General features: G+C 40.1%; 1 protein-coding gene across 3 annotated transcripts in view; it reads right to left on the bottom strand.

Annotated features, from left to right (window-relative positions):
* Positions 1-19875, bottom strand: part of LOC119551888 (Krueppel-like factor luna) — a 41669-nt gene extending 21794 nt beyond the window's left edge. The window contains exons 1-4 of one of the 3 annotated variants that reach the window (XM_037861488.1): positions 19178-19875; positions 18125-18693; positions 17855-17890; positions 14597-14654 (exon numbers count right to left, since the gene is read on the bottom strand). In XM_037861488.1, the coding sequence (XP_037717416.1) occupies positions 14597-14654; positions 17855-17890; positions 18125-18136 (106 nt within the window). In that variant the 5' untranslated portion in view covers positions 18137-18693; positions 19178-19875. Of the gene's footprint in view, positions 1-14596; positions 14655-17854; positions 17891-18124; positions 18787-19177 lie in introns of those variants that run through there. The other 2 variants (XM_037861486.1, XM_037861489.1) reach the window with 2 other exon arrangements.
* Between the last annotated feature and the right edge of the window lie 532 nt (positions 19876-20407).

Genomic DNA, 20407 nt, shown 5'->3' with positions numbered 1-20407 from the left:
ATAAAGGTTTATAATAAATATCCTTGATTAAAATATTTAGTTAGTTCCTCCCCCTTTTTTCCCAGTGTAAAAGACCTCTTGAGTCAGGTATCTCCTTGGCTCTCTGTGCGAGTGTTGAAAATCCTTTCAATAAATAGCTAAAGACAAGTAGCCGTTAAAACGCATTCAGTTGATTCTGGTTGTCGCTGGTTGTTGTGGTTGTTTCTGCCCGTTGTTGTTGTTTCGGGGGGGGGGGGGCGATGTTGTTGCTGCTAAAAAGCTAAGAGTGTTTGATGGTGGCTTGGCTTTTGGGCTTTGATTCATGATGCTGCTGGTCCAAGAGGTTGAGACTCTGTCTTTTGCCAGGCTCCGTGTGGCATGTTTCGTTTGTTGCGTTTTTGATCGCAATTTGACAATGCGAACAAACACAACAGCAACAACAACAGCAGGAGCAACTGCAACTACAGACAGACAACGCTAAAATGAACATGCGCCCGCTTGTCATTTAACATTTTTATGATTTCCAACATGCAAAGGCAATAACATTGTGGCTGGAAAATCGATGGGAAAGCGGGGGAAAAAAAAGGTGGAATACTGCGACTGCGAAATGGGATGGATTTGGAAAATTGGTCTTCAGTTTAGATTCGGCTTTTATGGCTTAATTGAAATGGCCACCTAATGAATGGGAATGGCCAAACGGCAATGCCAAATGGAGATTGCCTTGCATTTACATAGTTCCTTTCCTCTGTTCCATTGCCAAATCCCCACGGAGACCGCGGACACAGGAATTTGAATGAAGCTCGTTGATGGCTGACAGGAAATTGATTTAGGATTCCGTGCCGCCCCTCCTCTCTGTTTGCCTTTTTTTTACGTCCCATTACCATTAACGTCCCCATTAAGCGGTACATAAATTTAATTGGATTATAATTGTGGATGCATGCATTTAGGAAACTAAGCTGATTTTTTTTTATCCTTGCCATAAAAGCAACATGGCTTAAGTCTTTTCATAGTTTCTCCTCTGGGGATAAACAATGTTATTTTGTAATAAAAGTAACCCGGTGCGATTTTCAGTAGGTCAAAGTAATTGGGGATAATTGCTTAATTGGATACTTATTATGAAATAAAATAAATAAAATTTTATAAAATTAAATTGGTAGTTTAAAAACCATATTCGAATTCTTAAAACTAATAATGTGTATTAAGTTTTGTCAAGCATTTCAACCAATCCATTTAAAATTTTAATTGTGCATCAATAGTATTGCAACTATTTTAAGGTTTCATTTAACCAAATTTTATGTTTCTTAAAAATTACAATAGTAAAAGTTATGCTAAACAATTTAGCTTTGATAATTGAGTCACTTAATCAGATAATTTATATAATTTACCCAAGTCTGGCTATAAAATCTACACCTTTTCCCATCACAACAATCAGAGCAATTGCCAAACCGAAGCTCAGTTCTTGGAAACGATCATGGCTAGAATTTTCTTCACTTCCGATGACAATCTTGACAAGATCCGATGCATGAAATACAATTTTCTTGCTTTATATTCCATTGTCGGTCGTGAAAAAGTTCCCCCGAAATATCGAGGCGATCAAAATTACTGCAGCACAAAGGGACTGAGAAGGCAGATGGGCGATCGAATTAAAAACTAAACCAATCCGACCTGGGCTGTCTATTGATGCCCTGCACCGAGTCAATCTCCCAGTGCCCCGAAAAAAAAAAAAGATAAACAAAAACAAAACTGAGGAAAAAAAAAGACAGCCCCAGCAGCAGCAACAAAAAAATAGAACGTGAGAAATATTATTCGATGAAGCGCCAAAGTAAACGCTTTGAAAAGTTGTTAGTTTATTCCCCTTGTTGCTGTGCTCTCGGAGTCTTTTCTGCCTGTCTGCAACCCATTTTGCGCCTGGTACACGCTACTCGTAGTCGCCGTCGTCGTCTTCGAAAACCTTTCTGAAGGTTGATTGTGAAAGTCACGATTAAAGCAAAGTCACACTCCCCGAATCGAATGAATGACGAACTGCGGCTTACAGGGCCTCCACCTCCATCTTCTGGCGTTTGACTGCAGACGGATTTCGTTATTCATCCAGAATTTGGCAATTCCCGATGCGGTTTTACTTTTCGGTGACAAATTGGCAAATTGGGCAGGCGAAGCCAATTGCGCGTGTCATTAAAACGCCGACTACGTTTGAAATGCACCGACTGCAATGAGTTGAATGAATTGTTTAAAATTGTCGGAGTCTTAGGGGGTTTTTTTATAGGTGGGAAGGGGAAGGTGTTTCGGAGGGGCAGAACACACCTTTGGCGAATTGCGAAATTGTCGCCGATGGGAGACACACCCGATCGAGGGGAGACGAGCCGAACCCGGAGCTGCTCTCAGCATTTGCCGCATTTATTAAAATCTCATACCCTTCACCAAAACGACAGCAACTATGGGTATGGGATTTTAAAATTAAATGTCATCAGGAACTTGGCTTCTAGATTTGTTAGAATATTTTTGAAGCATAATATTTGGAAACATTCATAGATAAGTCTATTAAAAATAGTCATTATAATTCACAAGAAATTCCAATTCTTACAAAAAAAGATCTTCTGGAAAATAAAGTTAAAATCTTTTAAATTGGAGATGTTTTTTTCAATCACCTTTAACATTGGTGTATAGAGGTAAGGCAAAAACTTTGGCAAAAGTGTTCAGTTTTCATAAGACTTAAAGATTTGGTCAAGTCTTTAAAAAAAAGATAGAAAATAATATACTCTAAATTATATAATATATAATAATAATTAAGATGGCTTTTGCTTTCTTTTAATAAACCTTCTCTTTGGGAACAACTTTATTGTAACCTCTTTCTAATTCAATGCAAATAAAAACTGTTAGAGTATCGCCTATTTCCGATCATCGAAACTTCGTGGATTTCCCCATTTATTATTTCTTTCTAAATCACTTGAAGCTGGCTTCCAATCGCAGACTCAAATCGGGGCTGAGGAAGCGAGAGGTATGAAGTCTTTTTCCGACTGCCTCAACTGAGTGAGTGGCTTGCCACATTCTACACCTACACCCACACCTCCGATGACATACAAGTGCACTGAAAGAATATACCAAAAGTTACTTTATTCTATTAACTTTTACCATTTAAAGTTCGACTTTATTCCAACAATATCAATAAGCCAATTATATTACTGAAAGTTCTTTAAAAGATTTTTAAAAGGTTTATCATAAAGAACTTAAATATTTTATCCAAGTATGGTCGAATTTTTGAAATCGTTTTTATTTTTAATTGGATTTAATTTTAAATAATGTTAAAAAAATTAAATTTTGATTCAATTCGTATTTTAAGGAAACATTGCTCACTATGAAAAGAAGAATTCTTTCCTAAGCAACAGTAGGAAATGCAATTATCTTTTTGTAACGAATAATAAAACATGAATAAAACATTATTGATTTTTGATTTTAATGATTTTTTCTCGCAGTGCCGAACTGGATGCTCCCACATGCCGCCGGCTGGGCTTGTTGTTGCTGTTCCTTGTGTCGCATATCAGTTACAAAACGCAGAAGAGCGATCCACACCCAAAAAGCAACAGTAACACACGAGCAACACCCAAGCAACAACAGAGCAACCCAAGTGCAGCAACAAAACTTCCGTAAGCAGTCGACAGTTTAATGACTTTGATGACGCAGCGTGTGCTTTCAATTTACAAATACAACTCGACTGCCAAGGCTCCACTACCACATGTTGTTGTTGTCTTCGATCTGTTGATGTTGTTGTTGTTGTGCTGCTGATGTTGCTGCTGGGTGTGAGGGTGGGCGTCTCTAAATCGCTTTTATTATTTTTATTTTCATCCCATTTGGCCACTGCAGCATCAACGTTTGGCAGTTGGCAGCCAAACGTTAAGGAAAGATTTGTGGCAGAGTTCAAGAAACGAAAAAGGTAGCCCAGCCTTGAAAATGGTTTTAAGGTACGAATCTAGGTCATTCGGCCAACGGATTTATAGGAGCTATCCTGAATTTATTCACAATTTAGGTTTATTCAGTAAATAAATCAAAAATATATTTTCAATCAGTACTACTAATTTTAAAAGGATGTATGTACGCTTCAAAAAAGAAATACAATTTTTCTATTCCTTGAACAAATAATAGTTCTGAAATGGATTTCAGATGATTAGCAGAAATTAGAAATTTTGTTTAACAACAAATAAATGTATCTTAATACATTTTTTGATTTTATAACGGATTTGACTATTAAATTCTTTTTAATAAAAAATAACCAATATTCTACTGAAGTAGATTTTAAATAACTAAAAATAAATCAAATTCCTAGGTTAAAAAATCTTGTACCATTCTTGCAACATTTTCAAATTGTTTCCCCAAAAAAGAGACGGATCTTAAACACCATTTTAAAGCCATTATTTTAGCTGACAATCCAATGCAGCAGCCAAATTCTTTTCATTCAGACAACGAGACAAACTGTCAACTGAAAACCTACGGACATTACTCATACGCCACATGGGACCTGATGTTTGCCGAAATCTATTTACATGTTTAATTGATGGCTGCGATGCGATTGCCGCGGAGTTCTCCGTTTTTTCAATAAGTTTTAATTTACTTGCAATAAATTTTTGTTGGACTTCTGTTTATTTTTTGAACATGTGCCGCGAAAATGAGCCAATTAAAGAAATGCTAACAACCGCCGTAGAACCGTAACAACCTTGCGACCATAAAAGCGGCCACAACGAAAAATTGGCACAGGGAGATAGAAAGAGGGGGCAGAGAGGGACAGGGAGAGAGATGGGGGGCCTTCCTGTGGCTCTTGGCCAAAGTAAAACCAATCAAGTGGCGCACAGTGTCACTATTACCACCTGACATTTACACAAATCTTGCTTTATGCCTCGAATGAAATGAAACAACAACAGTGTGCGGCGATGGACCAAAACTGAGCTACACTGTGCGGAAAAAAATTAAAGTAAATTATTTAAGAACTGGAAAATATTTATTTCATTTCAGGAAGTGACATAAATATTCCAGAAATTACAATTGTTCTATAAAAGTTAAGAATGTGAAAAATTATGATTTTAAAAATATTATAAATTTACCAATTGTGTTTCATTTTAAGATACATAACACAAATTTAAAGTTATAAAAGCCATATTTTCTTTATCCTACTCTTGTTGATCATATAAGAATATTTTCCATTCAGTGGTCACCAACAGAAGCAGAGCAGACGGCCCGCGGGATAGGAAATGCTTCTTCCGCTGCTCTGCTGACGTTTTGTCACTGCTTTGTTAAACACGATCTGTATGCGACCATTGGTTTTATGTTGTTTGATCTAAACTAACCTTTTAAAAATAGAGATTTTAAATTGAAAGGACTTTAAAAACAAATCTTAATTAAAGTCCTTGTCAAGTTTTTTACACTTTCCCATTTCTATTCTTAAACGTATAAGCCATTATTAATATTATAGCCTTATGTTTAGACATGCTTATAATTATTTTGGGATCTCTCCAAATATAAAATACTTAATGTTATATTTTTTGATCAGTGCACTTGGCAAACAAACAAACAGTCCAGCAAACGACAACGACGACTGCCTAACAACGCCGCCTGGTCGGCTTGGACTTGGTCCAATCGCTGCTCTGGCCTATCGCAATGCAGCGATCAAAGTGCTGGGACCCGGGCTCAGGTTCAGTCTTAGTCTTAGTCTCAGTCTCAGTCTCAGGCTGAGGCTCTGGCTAAAGATCTGGCTAAGACCCTGGCTGAATCTGAAGAACGGGCCTCCGCCGGAGAGCGCTCGGCAGCCACCAGGCGGCTTATCTTAAGAGCCGACCAGCAGCAAAGTCAACAACAACCACATCCACAGCCACAGCCACAACCACAAACACCAAACATCCAAACATCGAACAACCGAGGAAAAACTCTTTTGTATGCTGAGCACATGCGATGGAACGATGGAGCTCCGCATGGCCTGCCTGCCTTAAACTGATCGCTAACAATCAATTTATTGATTGAGGTTTCAGGTGTAATCGATAAGAATGTTTTTTTTTCCCCTACTTTTGTTTTTCCTCGCTGGTTTTTGTCTTTTGTCAGCTCGGTTTTTGCTTGACTTAGTGCTCCAGTTTGGAGCTTTTTTGCTGGCCTAACATATGACATGGCTACATGACATTATCCGATTTCGATCCGCATTTGTTTATCTTAATGCATCGCTGCAGCCCAGGTCGCAGTCGGTTTTGCCGTTTACACATGACTTAGCGATGGACACTTGACACGGAATCGATGGCATGGATTAAATTAAAGCCTTCGGAGGTGTATCTTGAGAACAAAACTTGATAGATCCATGTAATTGTTTAAATTAGGTGATTATGATGTCGTAGAAGTGATAAGAAAAAACTTGGCTTTCAATGATAGATCTTTAATAGTTTTATAAATGGTTCTAATGGTTTTTAAATTAACATCTATAAGTCATTAATCGAGAGGAAAATTTTAAATAATAAATTAAGAAAACACACTAAGAAATTTTCAAGAAACTTTCTGTAAAATTCTGTACTCAGAATTTTTTGCTTACATTTTTAAAACATTTTCTAATTTTTAACATATTCTTTTAAAGTGAAATGAAAGATATCCTTCAACGCTCTTTAAAGCATTCTTGAATATTTAATATTTTTTAATTATAAGCAAAGGATATCTATCATCTTAAATAGATTTTCTTTTTAATTAGTTAGTACATCGACATCGGGGCTTTAGGTTTCGTCCGTGTTCTCAAAAATCTCACATTTTGGGAAAATATTAATAAAATTTCAAATTTTCAGAATATAAGGATCAAGAAGTTCCGGTAATTTCCTGAGTACTAAACTCTCTTGTTTTTTCTTTTGTCTGTGGCGGTTAGATGCAAACTTTCTTTCCCTTTTAAATCATAATCTCCCTTTCATTACGATTTGAAATCTTTCTCTATCAGTTTTCTTCGCTTGAATAAGTGTTTTGTATTGATAAATGAAATATATTTGTATTGCAATATTTGGGATGCCTAAATTCGTGAAGTGACTCCATATGTGCATTCTATTTTCGTATACTTTTTGGAGGAATTTATCTTCTATATAAAACTACTCTCCCCCCCACCCCCGTTTAAACTATTTTTCGATAAGAGTCAAAGTTCCTTTCTCAGGATAGCCCACCTTCACATTGAGATCGCTATCCGGCTATCCCGGACTTCGGCATCTCTAATCTGAATCTGAGACTTAATTAGCCGTTTGGCTGGGGTTCATTGAGGAATTGGCCATTGGTGCACATGGCCATGGTTGATCTGGTTGGTGGGCGTTCTCCGTGTGTGTTGGCCAAGTTGCTTTGGCCAGGCAGCTCCGATGTTTATTGCATCGGCCGCTACAGATTTGGTTAACAGTTAACAAGCTTATCGCTCGATACGGTAAACAAAGGTGACGCGACCGCAGCTGTTTCTGCTCCACTTCTCCCTCTACCCCCTTAAAAAAAACTTCTGATATTCGCAGGCATCCTGCATTAAGTCTATATGTAGATATTTGTATTTACTTTATATTTTTTTTAGCTCCTCCAGATAATTAAGGCAAGACGTTCGTTCGAGCCAAACAACCAGCTGCATTCGGGCCACCAGACCGGAGACCGCAAGACCAATTTTGGCCGAAAAGGAATCACAGTGTGGTCGGTTAAAAGGCTTTGTTGTTGCTGCTGCTGCCGGTTAGCCTTGTTAGCCTCGGCCGCCGAAAACAGATAATGATCTGAGTTGGGGGCGGTCAATTTAATGGTTAACTATTAATAACGTGATACGAAATTGGCGTTAATTTGTAGAAACATTCCCCGCCGCATGCACGGACTAATTTGAGCAAAACCAAAAGTGTAGCAGAAGCCAGGACCAGGCCAAAAAAGGATGTGAATGGTGGATAGGTGGGTGGTTTACTTTGTTTAGCTGCTTTTTGTTTCTTTTTTTTTTTCCTTTTATCCCCAAGTCATGAGTCAAATTTTTTTGTTTGCCAAACACGAAGAGCGAGCTGCTGCCGTTGCACGATTTGTAGACGCTGCTCCGAGAATTCTTTTTCACAGCTTCGAACAGAAATAAAAGGGGGTTATGGAGGGGGTTCAAAACATACACCTATTGGAAAGGTAGAGTTAAGTAAACCAACTCTTTCGGCGGACCAAGTGTGCTCCAGTAGACAATGCAAATTGCTAATATGCGATTGCTATGCAACTCGAGTCGGAGACAAATTTTCAAATATTTTTTGCCTGCTGAATTTTTTACTATTTGTTTGTTTGTGAGCTTGCCGCACTTATGACCAATAAATATGCAGCCAGCTTGCCTCTGTTTTTTTTTATTTTTTTATTTTTTGGTTATTTTTTGGGGGCATTGTCTGTGGCTTGCGAAATTAGCTTGCCAGGCTAATGAGCTACACGAAAAGATCTTGGGAAACTTGGGAAACGAACCAAGATCCTTAGATGCAATCGGTTTGGGCCTTATCGATCCGATAAATGGCACAGTTTTGAGGAGCAGCCCCAGCCTCATTATGATTCGTGTGGGCCGAGTTGACTGTGATGACTAACACGAATCGATCGTCGCCGAGATCTTTTCCAAGTCGTTGTCAGCTTTCGAATTGTTTGCTCACGAAAGCGTGGATCTACTTCGGTGCACTGATAAAAAAATCTTGGTAAGTCCAAGGATGTCATATTCATTTTTAAATATATATATTATCCATTGCGTTATTTAATAATTTTAAATATGGAAATATCCCATTTAGGATTATATTTAATTAAAGATTTTAAGCCTTTACTAAAATATGCCATTCTTTTTTAATAAGATACAATTTTAAAAGTAAATAACATCATACCTCGTATCTAGTATTTTCTAAATTTTCTAAGTATATCAACTACGTTATTCAAATGTCAATAATTAATTTACTACATCATTTCTTTCAGTGTTGTGTGGATTTTGTGCTGTGTTTGTTGTGATGTCTGCGACTTCGACTGCGTGGTTGTTGCCTCCTTGCATCGTTGTATATTTTTCGGTTTTTTTCGGATCTGTTCGCATGATCCTCTTTTTTCCGCCTTTTCTGTAATTTTTTTGACTCTGCCTGAGAAGATGCGCACGCGGGAGAACACTGTGCAACAGGTTTGGTTTGGCACTTTGATTTATGCTTGCCCAGATGCAGGGCATCTTGGCTTAACGGGTTAAAGAGGGACTTTCGATTAGCTCCGGGTTTTCGGGGAGTTGGGGGTGTCTCTTTCTATAGAGCAGGTGCCCTCTGCAAGAACTTTAATCTTGGCTTGGAAGAAACGTACCGCTTTAGGAAGATCTGAAGTGTTTTGGAGTATCTTAAAACTTTTTTCTTGATTATTTTCCTTGAACATTTTAAGGTTCTTTCTAAAGCTTAGAATCGTTCTAGTCATTTGTAATTGACCTTCTTGCAGAAGCTTAGTATCCTATTAATATAAATAGATCAAATTTTATTTTTAGTGATATTTCTAATACCAAAATGTCTTACAAAATATAACCGTTATATCTTTATACAAGATTATTGTCTAGCTACTGAAGTATTCACAGATTTTCAATTGTCTCCTCCCAAAGAGCTTTGCAATTACTGTTTGCATAAACTTTCAATTACCAATTGCCAAATCATCTTCCCCGCCCAGAAATTCCATTCGGCCGCACCCCAACCATCCGCGTCGCCTGTTGTCCAGTGTAATCTTTTGAAAACTTCGTGTGGCATATGCTGTCTAGCATTTTGTTGCCGGTGGTACTGGTGGTTCACTGGTGGTGCCGTCGGTGGTGGTGGTGTGTCAGTTGCACGATTGCCAGAGACAACGTGTCTCCAGTGTCATCAGCATCTCCATTTTTCTCCGCTTGTTTCAATGTTTTCGGGTGAGTGCTGCCACCGAACATCCGAGAGCACCCCAAAGTTTATACACAGAGAAAAAATACTAATGGAATTGGGTTCGATCTAAATGAATTCTTTGAAATTAATAAAAGAATCAATTTTAGTCCTTTAGAAGTGAAAACAATCCTACTTGGTTTTTTTTAATTCAGTCAGTTAGTCAAATTATTTGACTGAAATATCATATCATATAGTCAATTAGTCAACATCGAATGCCATTAGGGGCCTTTATAGAGCTTTTAATATTATTTTAAAAGTCTGCAAAATTGATTATAACTTCCTGCCTTCGACTATCTTAGTCGAATAATTTAATAAAGTCATATCAACCAATAAAATACCTCTAGGCAACTATGTTTGAGTAAACATTTTTCCGAGGCTACCATGACTTTGTTATGTAAACCCCGTGACATTGCTACAATTGAGGCAGGTGTGAAAGGTCTATAAAGAATGCTTTTCTAATAAATAAACATATCCTAAATATTTCAGATTTGAATATTGAATTTGGGATATAAAAGGTTGATGTATATTATTTAAAGGGAGGAAATTGTGAGAGTGTTAGATCTTATTTATCAGATCTTTGTTTATTTCTTTCAGTGCATATTTCGATGTTGTTGGAGGCGACGCTGGCCGTTGTTATAGTGCAGAAAAATTACTATGACAACGCTGGAAACAAGTAAACCACAGTTTACATTCACTCAATTCGGTTCCGGCGAGGGCGGCGGGATATAGCGGTGGGATCTCCGCCAGATGGGGATTGCGATGGGGATATGGATGGGTGAGAGGGTGGGCCGGGATGGTGATGAGGATGGGGATGGGGTCTGCAGGGACAGAGACAGAGACGGGAATGGCAGAATCGTGGCGTGGTGGTGGCACGCTCATCTTCAATTTTTCTACGATGCGACGTCGCTTGGGTCGGGTATTTCTTCTCTCTCTTCTGTTTTTGTTTTTTTTCTGCTGTTTTTCGGCGGCGGCGACTCACACTCGTGTTCCTTGCACTCTACTCCCGGGTCTGGGTCTCCGTTTCCATCTCCATCCCAGTTTCTCTGGTCTGGGCCTGGTCTATAGTCTCTGGGCCCGATCTGCGCAGCGAGATGAGTGGTTGGCAAAAATGTTTGAATGCGATCACGAACTTGACCTTTCACATAACCTCAAAAGCCAGTCACAGTCACTCAGTCAAGTCAAGTCAAGTCAACTCGATGCGCTACATACGCGCCATGTTAACCAGGCCCAGAGACACGGCTCCGAGGTCTCCACCCAGTTTCGGTTTGGTTCCCCAGACCATCCACCATCTACCCATCTACCCATCTTCAATGGTCATCCGGCCGGGTGTCAGCTGAAGCATAATTAAAAAACAATCACCGCGGTCCGTCCACACGCCCCTTGTGCTGAAGTATAACCCCCCTGTATATTCGGAATCGCATTGTGCGGGCCTGGCATCGGGGATCTGGGATCTGGAATCTGGGATTGGGGGATCTCGTAGATCTGGGCGAGGCCAAGTGGAGTGGAGTCGCCACTCTCCAGGTCGCTGGGAGCCGCCAGCGATTATGAGATCTGGCTTCAGTTGGCTATCCTATCGCTGGGGGAGCAGCAGATGCATTTGCCAAATCAGCAGCCCAGCCAGATCCCCGATTCACAATCCCCGAGCCGATGAAGTGCAGCAAAGGTAACACAACTTTTGTTATGGGGTTGCGGGATTAGATCGAGGATTTCTCTATAAAAGAATATTGGAAAAAGATTTCCAGCACTAAAATAACCGATCTCTTTCTTTAAAATGCACAAGGGTCGAAAATCAATTACTTGGTAGACAAAGATCATCTTGATTAGGAATAAAGTTGGGAATGGTTTTCAACATAAACCAATGTTCGCCATTAGAAGTAATCTATGAGGGTACAAGCATTCTCTGCCGGAGCTCTGCCGCCTCTCAGCCAACATACGTAGTATACACACATCCAAATGTATCACTTAGCAAATTACTCACACAAACAATATTCCCTCATATCATTGCTAATGGAATGAATTATGATAATATTATTCGGTAGTCTCTCAAGCGATATACAAACTTTAAGATGCCACTTTGGGTCTGCAAAGATTACTAAACAGTTACTAAACGAAACCTAACATTTCCCAGATACCATCGCCCGTTGATCATGATCATTCCCATTTCCCTTTAGCCCAATCCCCAACCTGCGCCCACCTGCCTGTCACATTTTCACCTTGCCATCAATATGCCCCAGCCCATGCTTGGTACTCGAGCACTTCACTAAATGTTGCATATCATTCGATAGATGCCGTGGATGCTCCGACATCGTCGCCTGGTTGAATCCCCCCAGTGCCCCGGCAGACCCCCGATTCGGGTTGGGATCTCCGTCTTAAGGTCGTTCGCTCGCTGGATCGACCCGCGTGTCGCCGCATCTACTTAACCTGGAAAGCCTATGCCCCTGAGTGGCGAGAGGCCGATCGTTTGGTGGTTTTGGTGGTGCGGCAATGAGGCAGGGGCTCCACCACTAGTGGTGTGGGATTGTAAGATGTTGTGCTGGGTTTTTTTCTTCTTCTGTTTTTTTTTTTTTTTTGGGTAAGGCACTGTGGATGTCCCAGGCTCAGTTCAGAGACTCTCCTGCCCGATCTTCGAGCTGCAGCTCCAGCTACAGCTCCACCCTTCTGCTCCGCTCCTGGAATGGTGGCTAGTTCAACAGCTTTATTTATGGGCTGTTTGGGTAGCTTAAATAAATCAAGTTGTAGTTGCAGTCCCCGGCTTCCCAGCTCACCAGCTCTCACCTCTTCTGGGCACTGCAATTAGAGTTGGTGGGAATTTGGCACTGTCTCCTCGGTTCTCGGGCCTTTGGGCTTTGCCCTCCATTCATTGGCAATTTGAGGCTATCTATCGCTATGCTGGCTAATTGCATAATTATTTAAAACCCATAATTTATGTGTGCCGAAAAATCTCAGCTCAGCTCGGGTGGCATGAGTTGAGTTTTTGTTCAGATGACCGTTAAGGTTGGAAATTAACCCGAACCATTATGTGCCGTTTGTTTTACAAATTTTAACGCTATTTAACACATTCGCCACGGATCTGTGGATCGGTGGACCCGTGGACCTGTGGACGCTTTGGTAGCACGCCATAAACCATTAGCATGAGAGATTGCCGTCGCCGCCTCTCTATGCGCTTCTCAAATAGCTTTTGTGGCCAGGTGAGCGCATTGACAAAATTAATGATGCCCTCACTAATATCATGCCTAATTGATTAATATGCGCGGCGAGACAACAACGTTTTAGCTCCGGCTCTCCAAATCTCCAGCTCTTGGATATCTTTAATGAACGGAGCAGAGGTTCAGCTCAGTTTTTTTTAGCTGTTAATCTTACTGTATAGCCATTTAAGGTAAGCTCTCTGGCTTCTTAATTAAATTAGGTGTACCGCTGGGCACCCTACGGCTGAGGAGCTGGGTAGCTGAGTAGATGGCCATATAACTAACCATCTATTTATCTAGTCAAGTTTTTGTGGCTTTTTCGGTTTTTCGGGGCGTTGCTGTTAACTTCACACACACACACACATACTCGTACACATCGAGGCAAAGAGAAAGGCTGCCAAAGGTCAAATGGTCAAACAGTTGGTGGTTGGTGGGTCGGTCTTTCGATCGCTCGATCGGTCAAGTGGGTAAAGTAAGTAAACTTCTTCTTCATCACGAATAAATCCCACAGACACTTGCTTTGGGTCAGGTTGCTGGGCGTCGGATGTAGAGCGATACTCACAGCGGAATCAGCATGAACCTAATGGGCTCACAGCAGATCTGCTGATGATCCCATGGCGATGCTCATCAGGCTTTCACGTATGAATGGCCCAGCCTGATGAGCATTAGGCAATGACTAACGTTTTGTCTCCTCTTTTGTTTGAACCTGTCTGCGAGATTGCCGGATAATCTCGGTCTTTTGATCCGCGGGGGATAGGTCGGGGGAAGACCCTGAAAGATCTAAGGAATTCGGTGTTTGGAGCTCTTTATAGAGGAGTGTGATCATGGGTTGATATAAATGCTGATAGATATCTTTAACATAGATCTTTGTATTGTTCCAAACGAGCTGCGCTTTAGCTTATCGGTTAGATTGTTTGTTCATCATTTGTTGCCGATCAAGAATATCTTTTTATGATCTGATTGAAGTCCAGAGATAAAGACAAAGGAATTTGGTGTTTTTATGTTATGAATTTCGTTCAATATTAATTAAGCTCATTTATTTCTCGCGCTTTATTATTATTAATTTTCAGATTTATGGACAAGTTTATTTTATATGCCTCTCAGCCATTCACCCAAAATTGGCTTGCCTGTTTGAGTCTCATTAAAGTGTTCGTTTTTGGAAGCTGAGTATTTGGCATAGTTGTACAACTTATTTATAATTCTGCCTTGCATAACTCTATAGTTATACTATATTGCTTACAAAACCAGAACTTTGCATATATTGTCCCCACAATAGGTTTCTTTTATACCTTTCACTCCACCCACCAAAGGTATTCCCAAAAATCATCTTTTAAGCACTTTATGCCCATAAAAAAGTTCAACTTCATTAGAGAAGAAATGCAAATTGCTTTTGTTCGATATTTTCCATATCGCTGTGACCTGCTTTTTCAAGTGATCAACTTGTGGCGGCCATTTCATTGATTAATTGTTTTCGGCCCAGCCAGTATACACCCCATACACACGAGTTAAGGTTGAGTCAACTTAGATAGCGTATAATTAGCAACTTACCGCGCGGCGATCGTAAGCTCAAATCAACTGGTTCAACCTGAACCGGAGGGCCCTCTGCCTGTGGATCGGAAAGAAATTAAAGATTATCAGCATAGTCATCAATATTGTTTATCGCCGGGCAGCGGGGGAGACTTACTATATAAAAGCTTATAATATATGCAGCTGAACAATAGAGTCATAAGCGCTGCTTTACCTAATCAAGTTTGACAAAATGTGGTAGATGGGCGAAAGTGTTGGATGGGCAAAGAACCTGGTCCATGGGGGTTTTATAAGGAAAAGAGGTATAGATGGGGCGTGCGTGTTAGGGAGCTGTTTGCTTATTGAATTCATCTAGCTGGAACAACCGCAAATGACTTCCGTCGATATCTTACTTACTCCATATGGGAGATCGTAGCAGATAAGTGGGAAGAAACCGAAAAACCACAATTGTTGCGCATTTCATGCGCTTACGAAATCTTTAGCCAATAAACTAACGGCAATAAAACCCAAAAAAAAAGTAAGAAATCGCCGCAAAAATAACAAAGAAACAGTTATGAGCTGCCCGCAGCGCCATAAAATGGATAAATTTTAATTTGGCACTGCATATGCATTTTACGGAGGGGGGCTACCAGAGCCAACACTTTGCAGTATTATTTAAATGAGGTTTACAATATATATAAAAGGTGTTTCGGACCACGAGTTACCATACAAGTGCCCACAAAAAGATTAAGAACCCGAGCATTTGTGTAATTTATTAAATTTAAATACACGCAAGTTCTTTTTAATTATAGCATTGGGTTTTAAGCTTTAAAGTCTTAGCTATGATTTAAATAAAATTAACAACTATTTAATGTTCTCTATAGAGAGTAAGCTTATGTACATACCACAATAAAGAACTACTGGAAATATATTTTCCATGATGTATTAGTCTTCGGAGAGGTAAATTGATATGGACAATGAATAAATGGATATTGTAAGACATATTTTTGAATATTTAGGAAATGATTAATTAAAAAAGACCTGATTTAAAAAAGGAAGAATAAACCAAAATGGTTTAAAAAGCATAAAAGAATCAAATTGATCTGATTACAATCACTTTGAAAACCGTAAGACCTATTTATTTATAAAAAATTTCTTAACGCAAGTTTCTCGGTTAAAAAAAAAAGATGTATTTCATCCTTTTAATCTTAATTCTTTTGAAATAATTTTTGCACCCAAGTCTTTTGCTCAACCCTTAAGGCACTTTATTTATATCAAGCATGTAAATTCAGATATCACTTTTGCCAGGGCTAATACTTTTCTGGTAATCCTTTTAACCAGTCAACTTGGTTAACCCAACTAATCCCATTCCACTTGCAGGGTAGCCAGGGTCTCCAGCCTGATGCCAACAACACGGTCGCGAACAACGCCGGCAACACCGACAACCAACAACCAGCAAGCGACAACCAAGCTGCAACCAAGATCCATGGATGCAGAGTGTGCCCAGTGGGCAACAACGACAATTGTCAGGCTTGTAGCGCAAATTATGAAAAAATGTCAGTGGCGAGTGGGCGAAAAGGTAGAGGGGTCTTAAAGGGGGTTTCAAGGGGCTTAGAAGGGGGTTTGCAAGGGGGTTTTCAAGGGGGGAGAACCCAGAACTTGGCCACGCGATTTGAGCAGTTGTTTACCGCTGTCGCCGCTTACTGCCATGCAGTTATTTATACAAACAAATGCTCATTGCCAGCATTAGATTAGATAGTTTGTCTTCGATTGTGTCGAATGGCAGCCGCGGGGCTCTTTTTTGGCTTTTATGGCCCACAACATTGACAACAACAACTTCATTGGCCCGTATCAAGATCGCGATCCCGATCCCGATCCCGATCTAGATCCCCGTCGAAATCGAAATCGAGATGGGAGACGCGGCGATCGACGATGGAGATTGCAATTGATATGCGACTGATGTTGGCCCCTGTCCAAAGGTATTTATATTTATATTTCTTAGCCTCCGCTTACTTTACCCTCTAATTGCCCGCGCTGATTTATTGTTATATAGATATAGATCCTCCCCACCCCCCTCGCGACTACCCACCATCCAATTCTTTATGATATTGTTATGGGGCGCTGCAGCCTCCGATCTGCTAATTTGTGTTGGGACGTGCTGAAATTTCTCATAGGCGCCGCAATTGATAGAATGATGGTCGGGACATTAGTTGGCTCCGATTTGCCGATATCCCCCCTTCGTCAAGCAGACCCGATGGAACTCAATTTTATGGATTGTCTTACGCTTGGTATGTGGTTTTCTGCTGCTACCGCTGTGCTGACGGCTTTTGCCTTTGAGGCAGACGGATGGGATGGCATGGGATGGGTTTTATGGGGCATCCAAACGAATTGGCCCACTGGGAATTCCTTCGCAATTGTCATTTCGAATGGCCAGAAGTGTATCGCTAACATGAAAATATTTCTCTCTGCTCGGGCCTAATTGATAGATGTTTTTTTCGGGCGGTAATTGTTGCCCATGAAACTTATCGGCCCTAATGAGTTGAATTTAACTGATATTGAAGACAAATTGCAGCCAATAACAATTACTTAGGGGCAGGGAAGATTGCGTTGAAACAACCTGGGTGCAGTTCTTATTAAATTTAAGGATAGCTTTAGTTTTTAACAGAGCTCTTCAAGATTTGTCCCCATTTTACATGTTCTCAGAGAAAGAAATGTTACCTTAGGACCCCATTAAAAATGGAATCGAAAGACCCACTCAATGTTTTTTTTTGTATCAAAGTCTCGCTCATAACTTATTTATGCTTTAATGGACATCTCATAAAAGATGATCAGGGAAGCCCCACAACATTGTATTTTTAGGTATTAAGGATTTTTAGGTATAAGTGTTAAGTATTAAAATCCTAAAAACAGAAAAATATATCTTATTTGAAATTACTGTTTATTAATCTGATATGTATATTTTTCTAAGTTTTATGCTAGCATTAAGTTTTATAATTATATATTTAGATGATCATTAGGTTTTTAACAAGAACATTTCGTTTCTAAGTTTTGAGAAAACTTATACAAACATTAAAACCGAAACATACCTACATTTAAATTAAATTGGTTCTTTTTTATCCGAATTAATATTGTAACATTACAATTTTCCTATGTATTACACCTATAGCTAGGTATTTAAAAAAAGTATTTTTTCAGATTTTCAAAAATGCTATCCTTATGGTTATAGTCGAATGATGAATGCTATAACTATCTGTTTTCCCCAGTTCTTATCACTAGGGTCTAAGTTAATTCGAAACTCACCTCCTTTGCTGACAGAGGGTCGGATCCAAGTCCATTCTGCAAAGAGAGAAGCAGAAACAGGGAATTAAGAGCTGCTTCTTTCCCCCCTTCGTTCCTGGGCAAAGTGCAACAGGTTGGTGGTGTCTTGACCCCTCTTGACCCCTTAACCCTCGAGAGTCACCAAAACAAACTTTCGGCTGACAGGGTCGAAGAGGTTGGCCAAGGAGAATGGGAAGAAGAAAGGGGAGCACATGGCATATGGCGTTGGCGTTTCGCCGTCGTTGTACTTACCATGAAAACCATTAAATTGTAAAACGTCTTACAAAATAATAATTGCCCGGCAACGTTCTGGCCACGTTACAAAAGACAGGCAGCAAGGGTTTTTCCGCTGGCAGGGGCGGAGGGTGTGTTGCGGGGGATGGGGGGCGGTAAAGCGGAGGCGGATGCTTGAAATAATCGCTGTTTTGGTTTTGGCTTTTGCTTTTGGCCTGGCTTTTGTCGCAGCAGCTGTTGCCTGTTTTTTCTTCTTTTTTGCAACTGCCGCATGCTATTTCGCATCCGCGGAATCAATGACAAAACGAGTGCAACGCACCTTGGGTTTTTGTTGCCCCTCTTTTTTTTTCTCTTCTTCTCCGCTTCTTTGTATTATTTATTTTTGTATTTTCTGTTGCTTGTTTTTTACTCGTATTTTTTTTTTTAACTTGCGTTTTGGTGGCGGCGGGCGGGGGCGACCCTTTTGTGGGAGGGGGGCCACCGTAGCAGAAGCAAAAGCCGCATTTTTGTGGGGTAACGAATGCAACGCGCGCGCAGTGCGTGACGAAGTTACTTAGGCAAATATATTATGAGCCGCCTAAGCATGACTAAAAAAATAAGGTAAAAGAAATACTAAAGACCAAAAACCAAAAACCTACAGATGTGACCAATTGAACGAGGGAAGGAAATCGAAACTATTAATCCCGTTGCAAAATGTTGGTAAGCATACTGAAGTATAAATCAACTTATTTCGGTCTTTAAGTATTGGTAAAACTCTTTAAAAAAATATAAAAGGCCTAAGCTTCCTAAAAAAAAATAGAACAATTAAAAACAGAAATGCAAAATATTTTTTAATTGAATGAAAAAATGTTAATCAAAACTATGGCTAATTTTTCCCATCCCAAGATCTTGTTAAACACTAAGCTAGTTAAATAAATTTTATTTAAATATCGTTAAGAACTTTCTGTTTTTAAATATGAATCGCCTAAGCATGACAAAAAGCAAATATAGAAAAACTAAAAACCAACAGATTTATACAATTGAACGAGAGACGAAAAAAAAACAAAAGAGATGACTAAAATTGGCAATTACTAGAGGCCCTGCATCCGGTTTTAGTTATAGTCTGTGGCTCACTTATTAGCACTTATTGCCGCCGTTTCCTGGGCGGGGGTGTTACACTTGTTGCTGTTGTTTGTTGTTGCTGTCGTTGGAGGGGTGGAGAGGAGGGGTGGGGGCTTGCATTTCCGGTTGCCCAGTCGGCCGGCAGTCAATTGCAGTTCCCGGTCCCGCGGGCGCTATAAAACTCGCACTTAATTCGATCAACTAAGGCACATGCTACAAATACACAACAATATACAACGCCCCTACTAAAACAGCGTGTGTTGTTATTATTTATTCCTCTGGATTCTTTTTTTTTTTTTCATTCGTTGTTTTTGTTGTATTTATTGAGCGAGCGATCGTGAGTGTGCAAATTACAGCACATCCGTCATTTTAATTTCACTTAAAACGCCATTTAAAGCGTCGCACCAACACAGACACCAAGTTGCAGTGCACGCAATGCACGCATGCGCAGAAAACGCCGGTTAACGCAAAACGTAACGGAACGCAACGGAACGTAATTGAGTTTAGCGTAAGAAACATATGTCAACTAGCATTTGTTTCTATATTTATATCTATCATTATTTTATTTATAATAATTTGTTATTATTGTTGTTTATCTTATTTTGTTTTTTAGCTAAAAAACTGAATTTGAAATTAGAGAATTAAACCGCAGCACGTTTGAACGCGACGCGGAGCAAACTTGCTCTGAGCTCTTCGAATTTCAACCGCCAACTTTGGCTCCCCCAGACCGAGGTGAGCTTTGCCTTGGCTTTGAACTCACCACGCCACACACACCACACACCTCGCGCACAAATGCGTGTGCTTGTGTGTGTGCACCACTTTGTTTGTTTGTTTAGTTAAGGTGGAGCTAGGCTAAAATGACAAGTTGGCGCTTATATTATTGGGTGGCCAACATTCGTACGCCTGTGTGTGTGAGAGCCCCCACCCAAGTTCGCGTGTGTAGGTGAGCTCTTTTTGTGTGTGCTCGACTGGCTGTTAATTAACATGCCACACACAGACACACACACAGCCTTTTGACAAGCTCAAAGTGTAGGTGTTTGGCGCCAGCGATTTCATTGGCTGTTGGGTTGGGTGGAGGGGCGGTGCGGGGGGGTTGGGTGGTGCAGGTGGGTCACGTAAGTAAGTGAGGTGAGTGGGTACAATTAACACAAGCACAGGCTGCTTTTTGGAGCACTCGCTGACAGCAGCTAAAGTTTCCAT

This window comes from Drosophila subpulchrella, chromosome 2R (assembly GCF_014743375.2).
Source record: "Drosophila subpulchrella strain 33 F10 #4 breed RU33 chromosome 2R, RU_Dsub_v1.1 Primary Assembly, whole genome shotgun sequence".
NCBI classification, from domain to species: Eukaryota; Metazoa; Arthropoda; class Insecta; order Diptera; family Drosophilidae; genus Drosophila; species Drosophila subpulchrella.
This window is presented reverse-complemented; position numbering and strand designations above follow the sequence as displayed.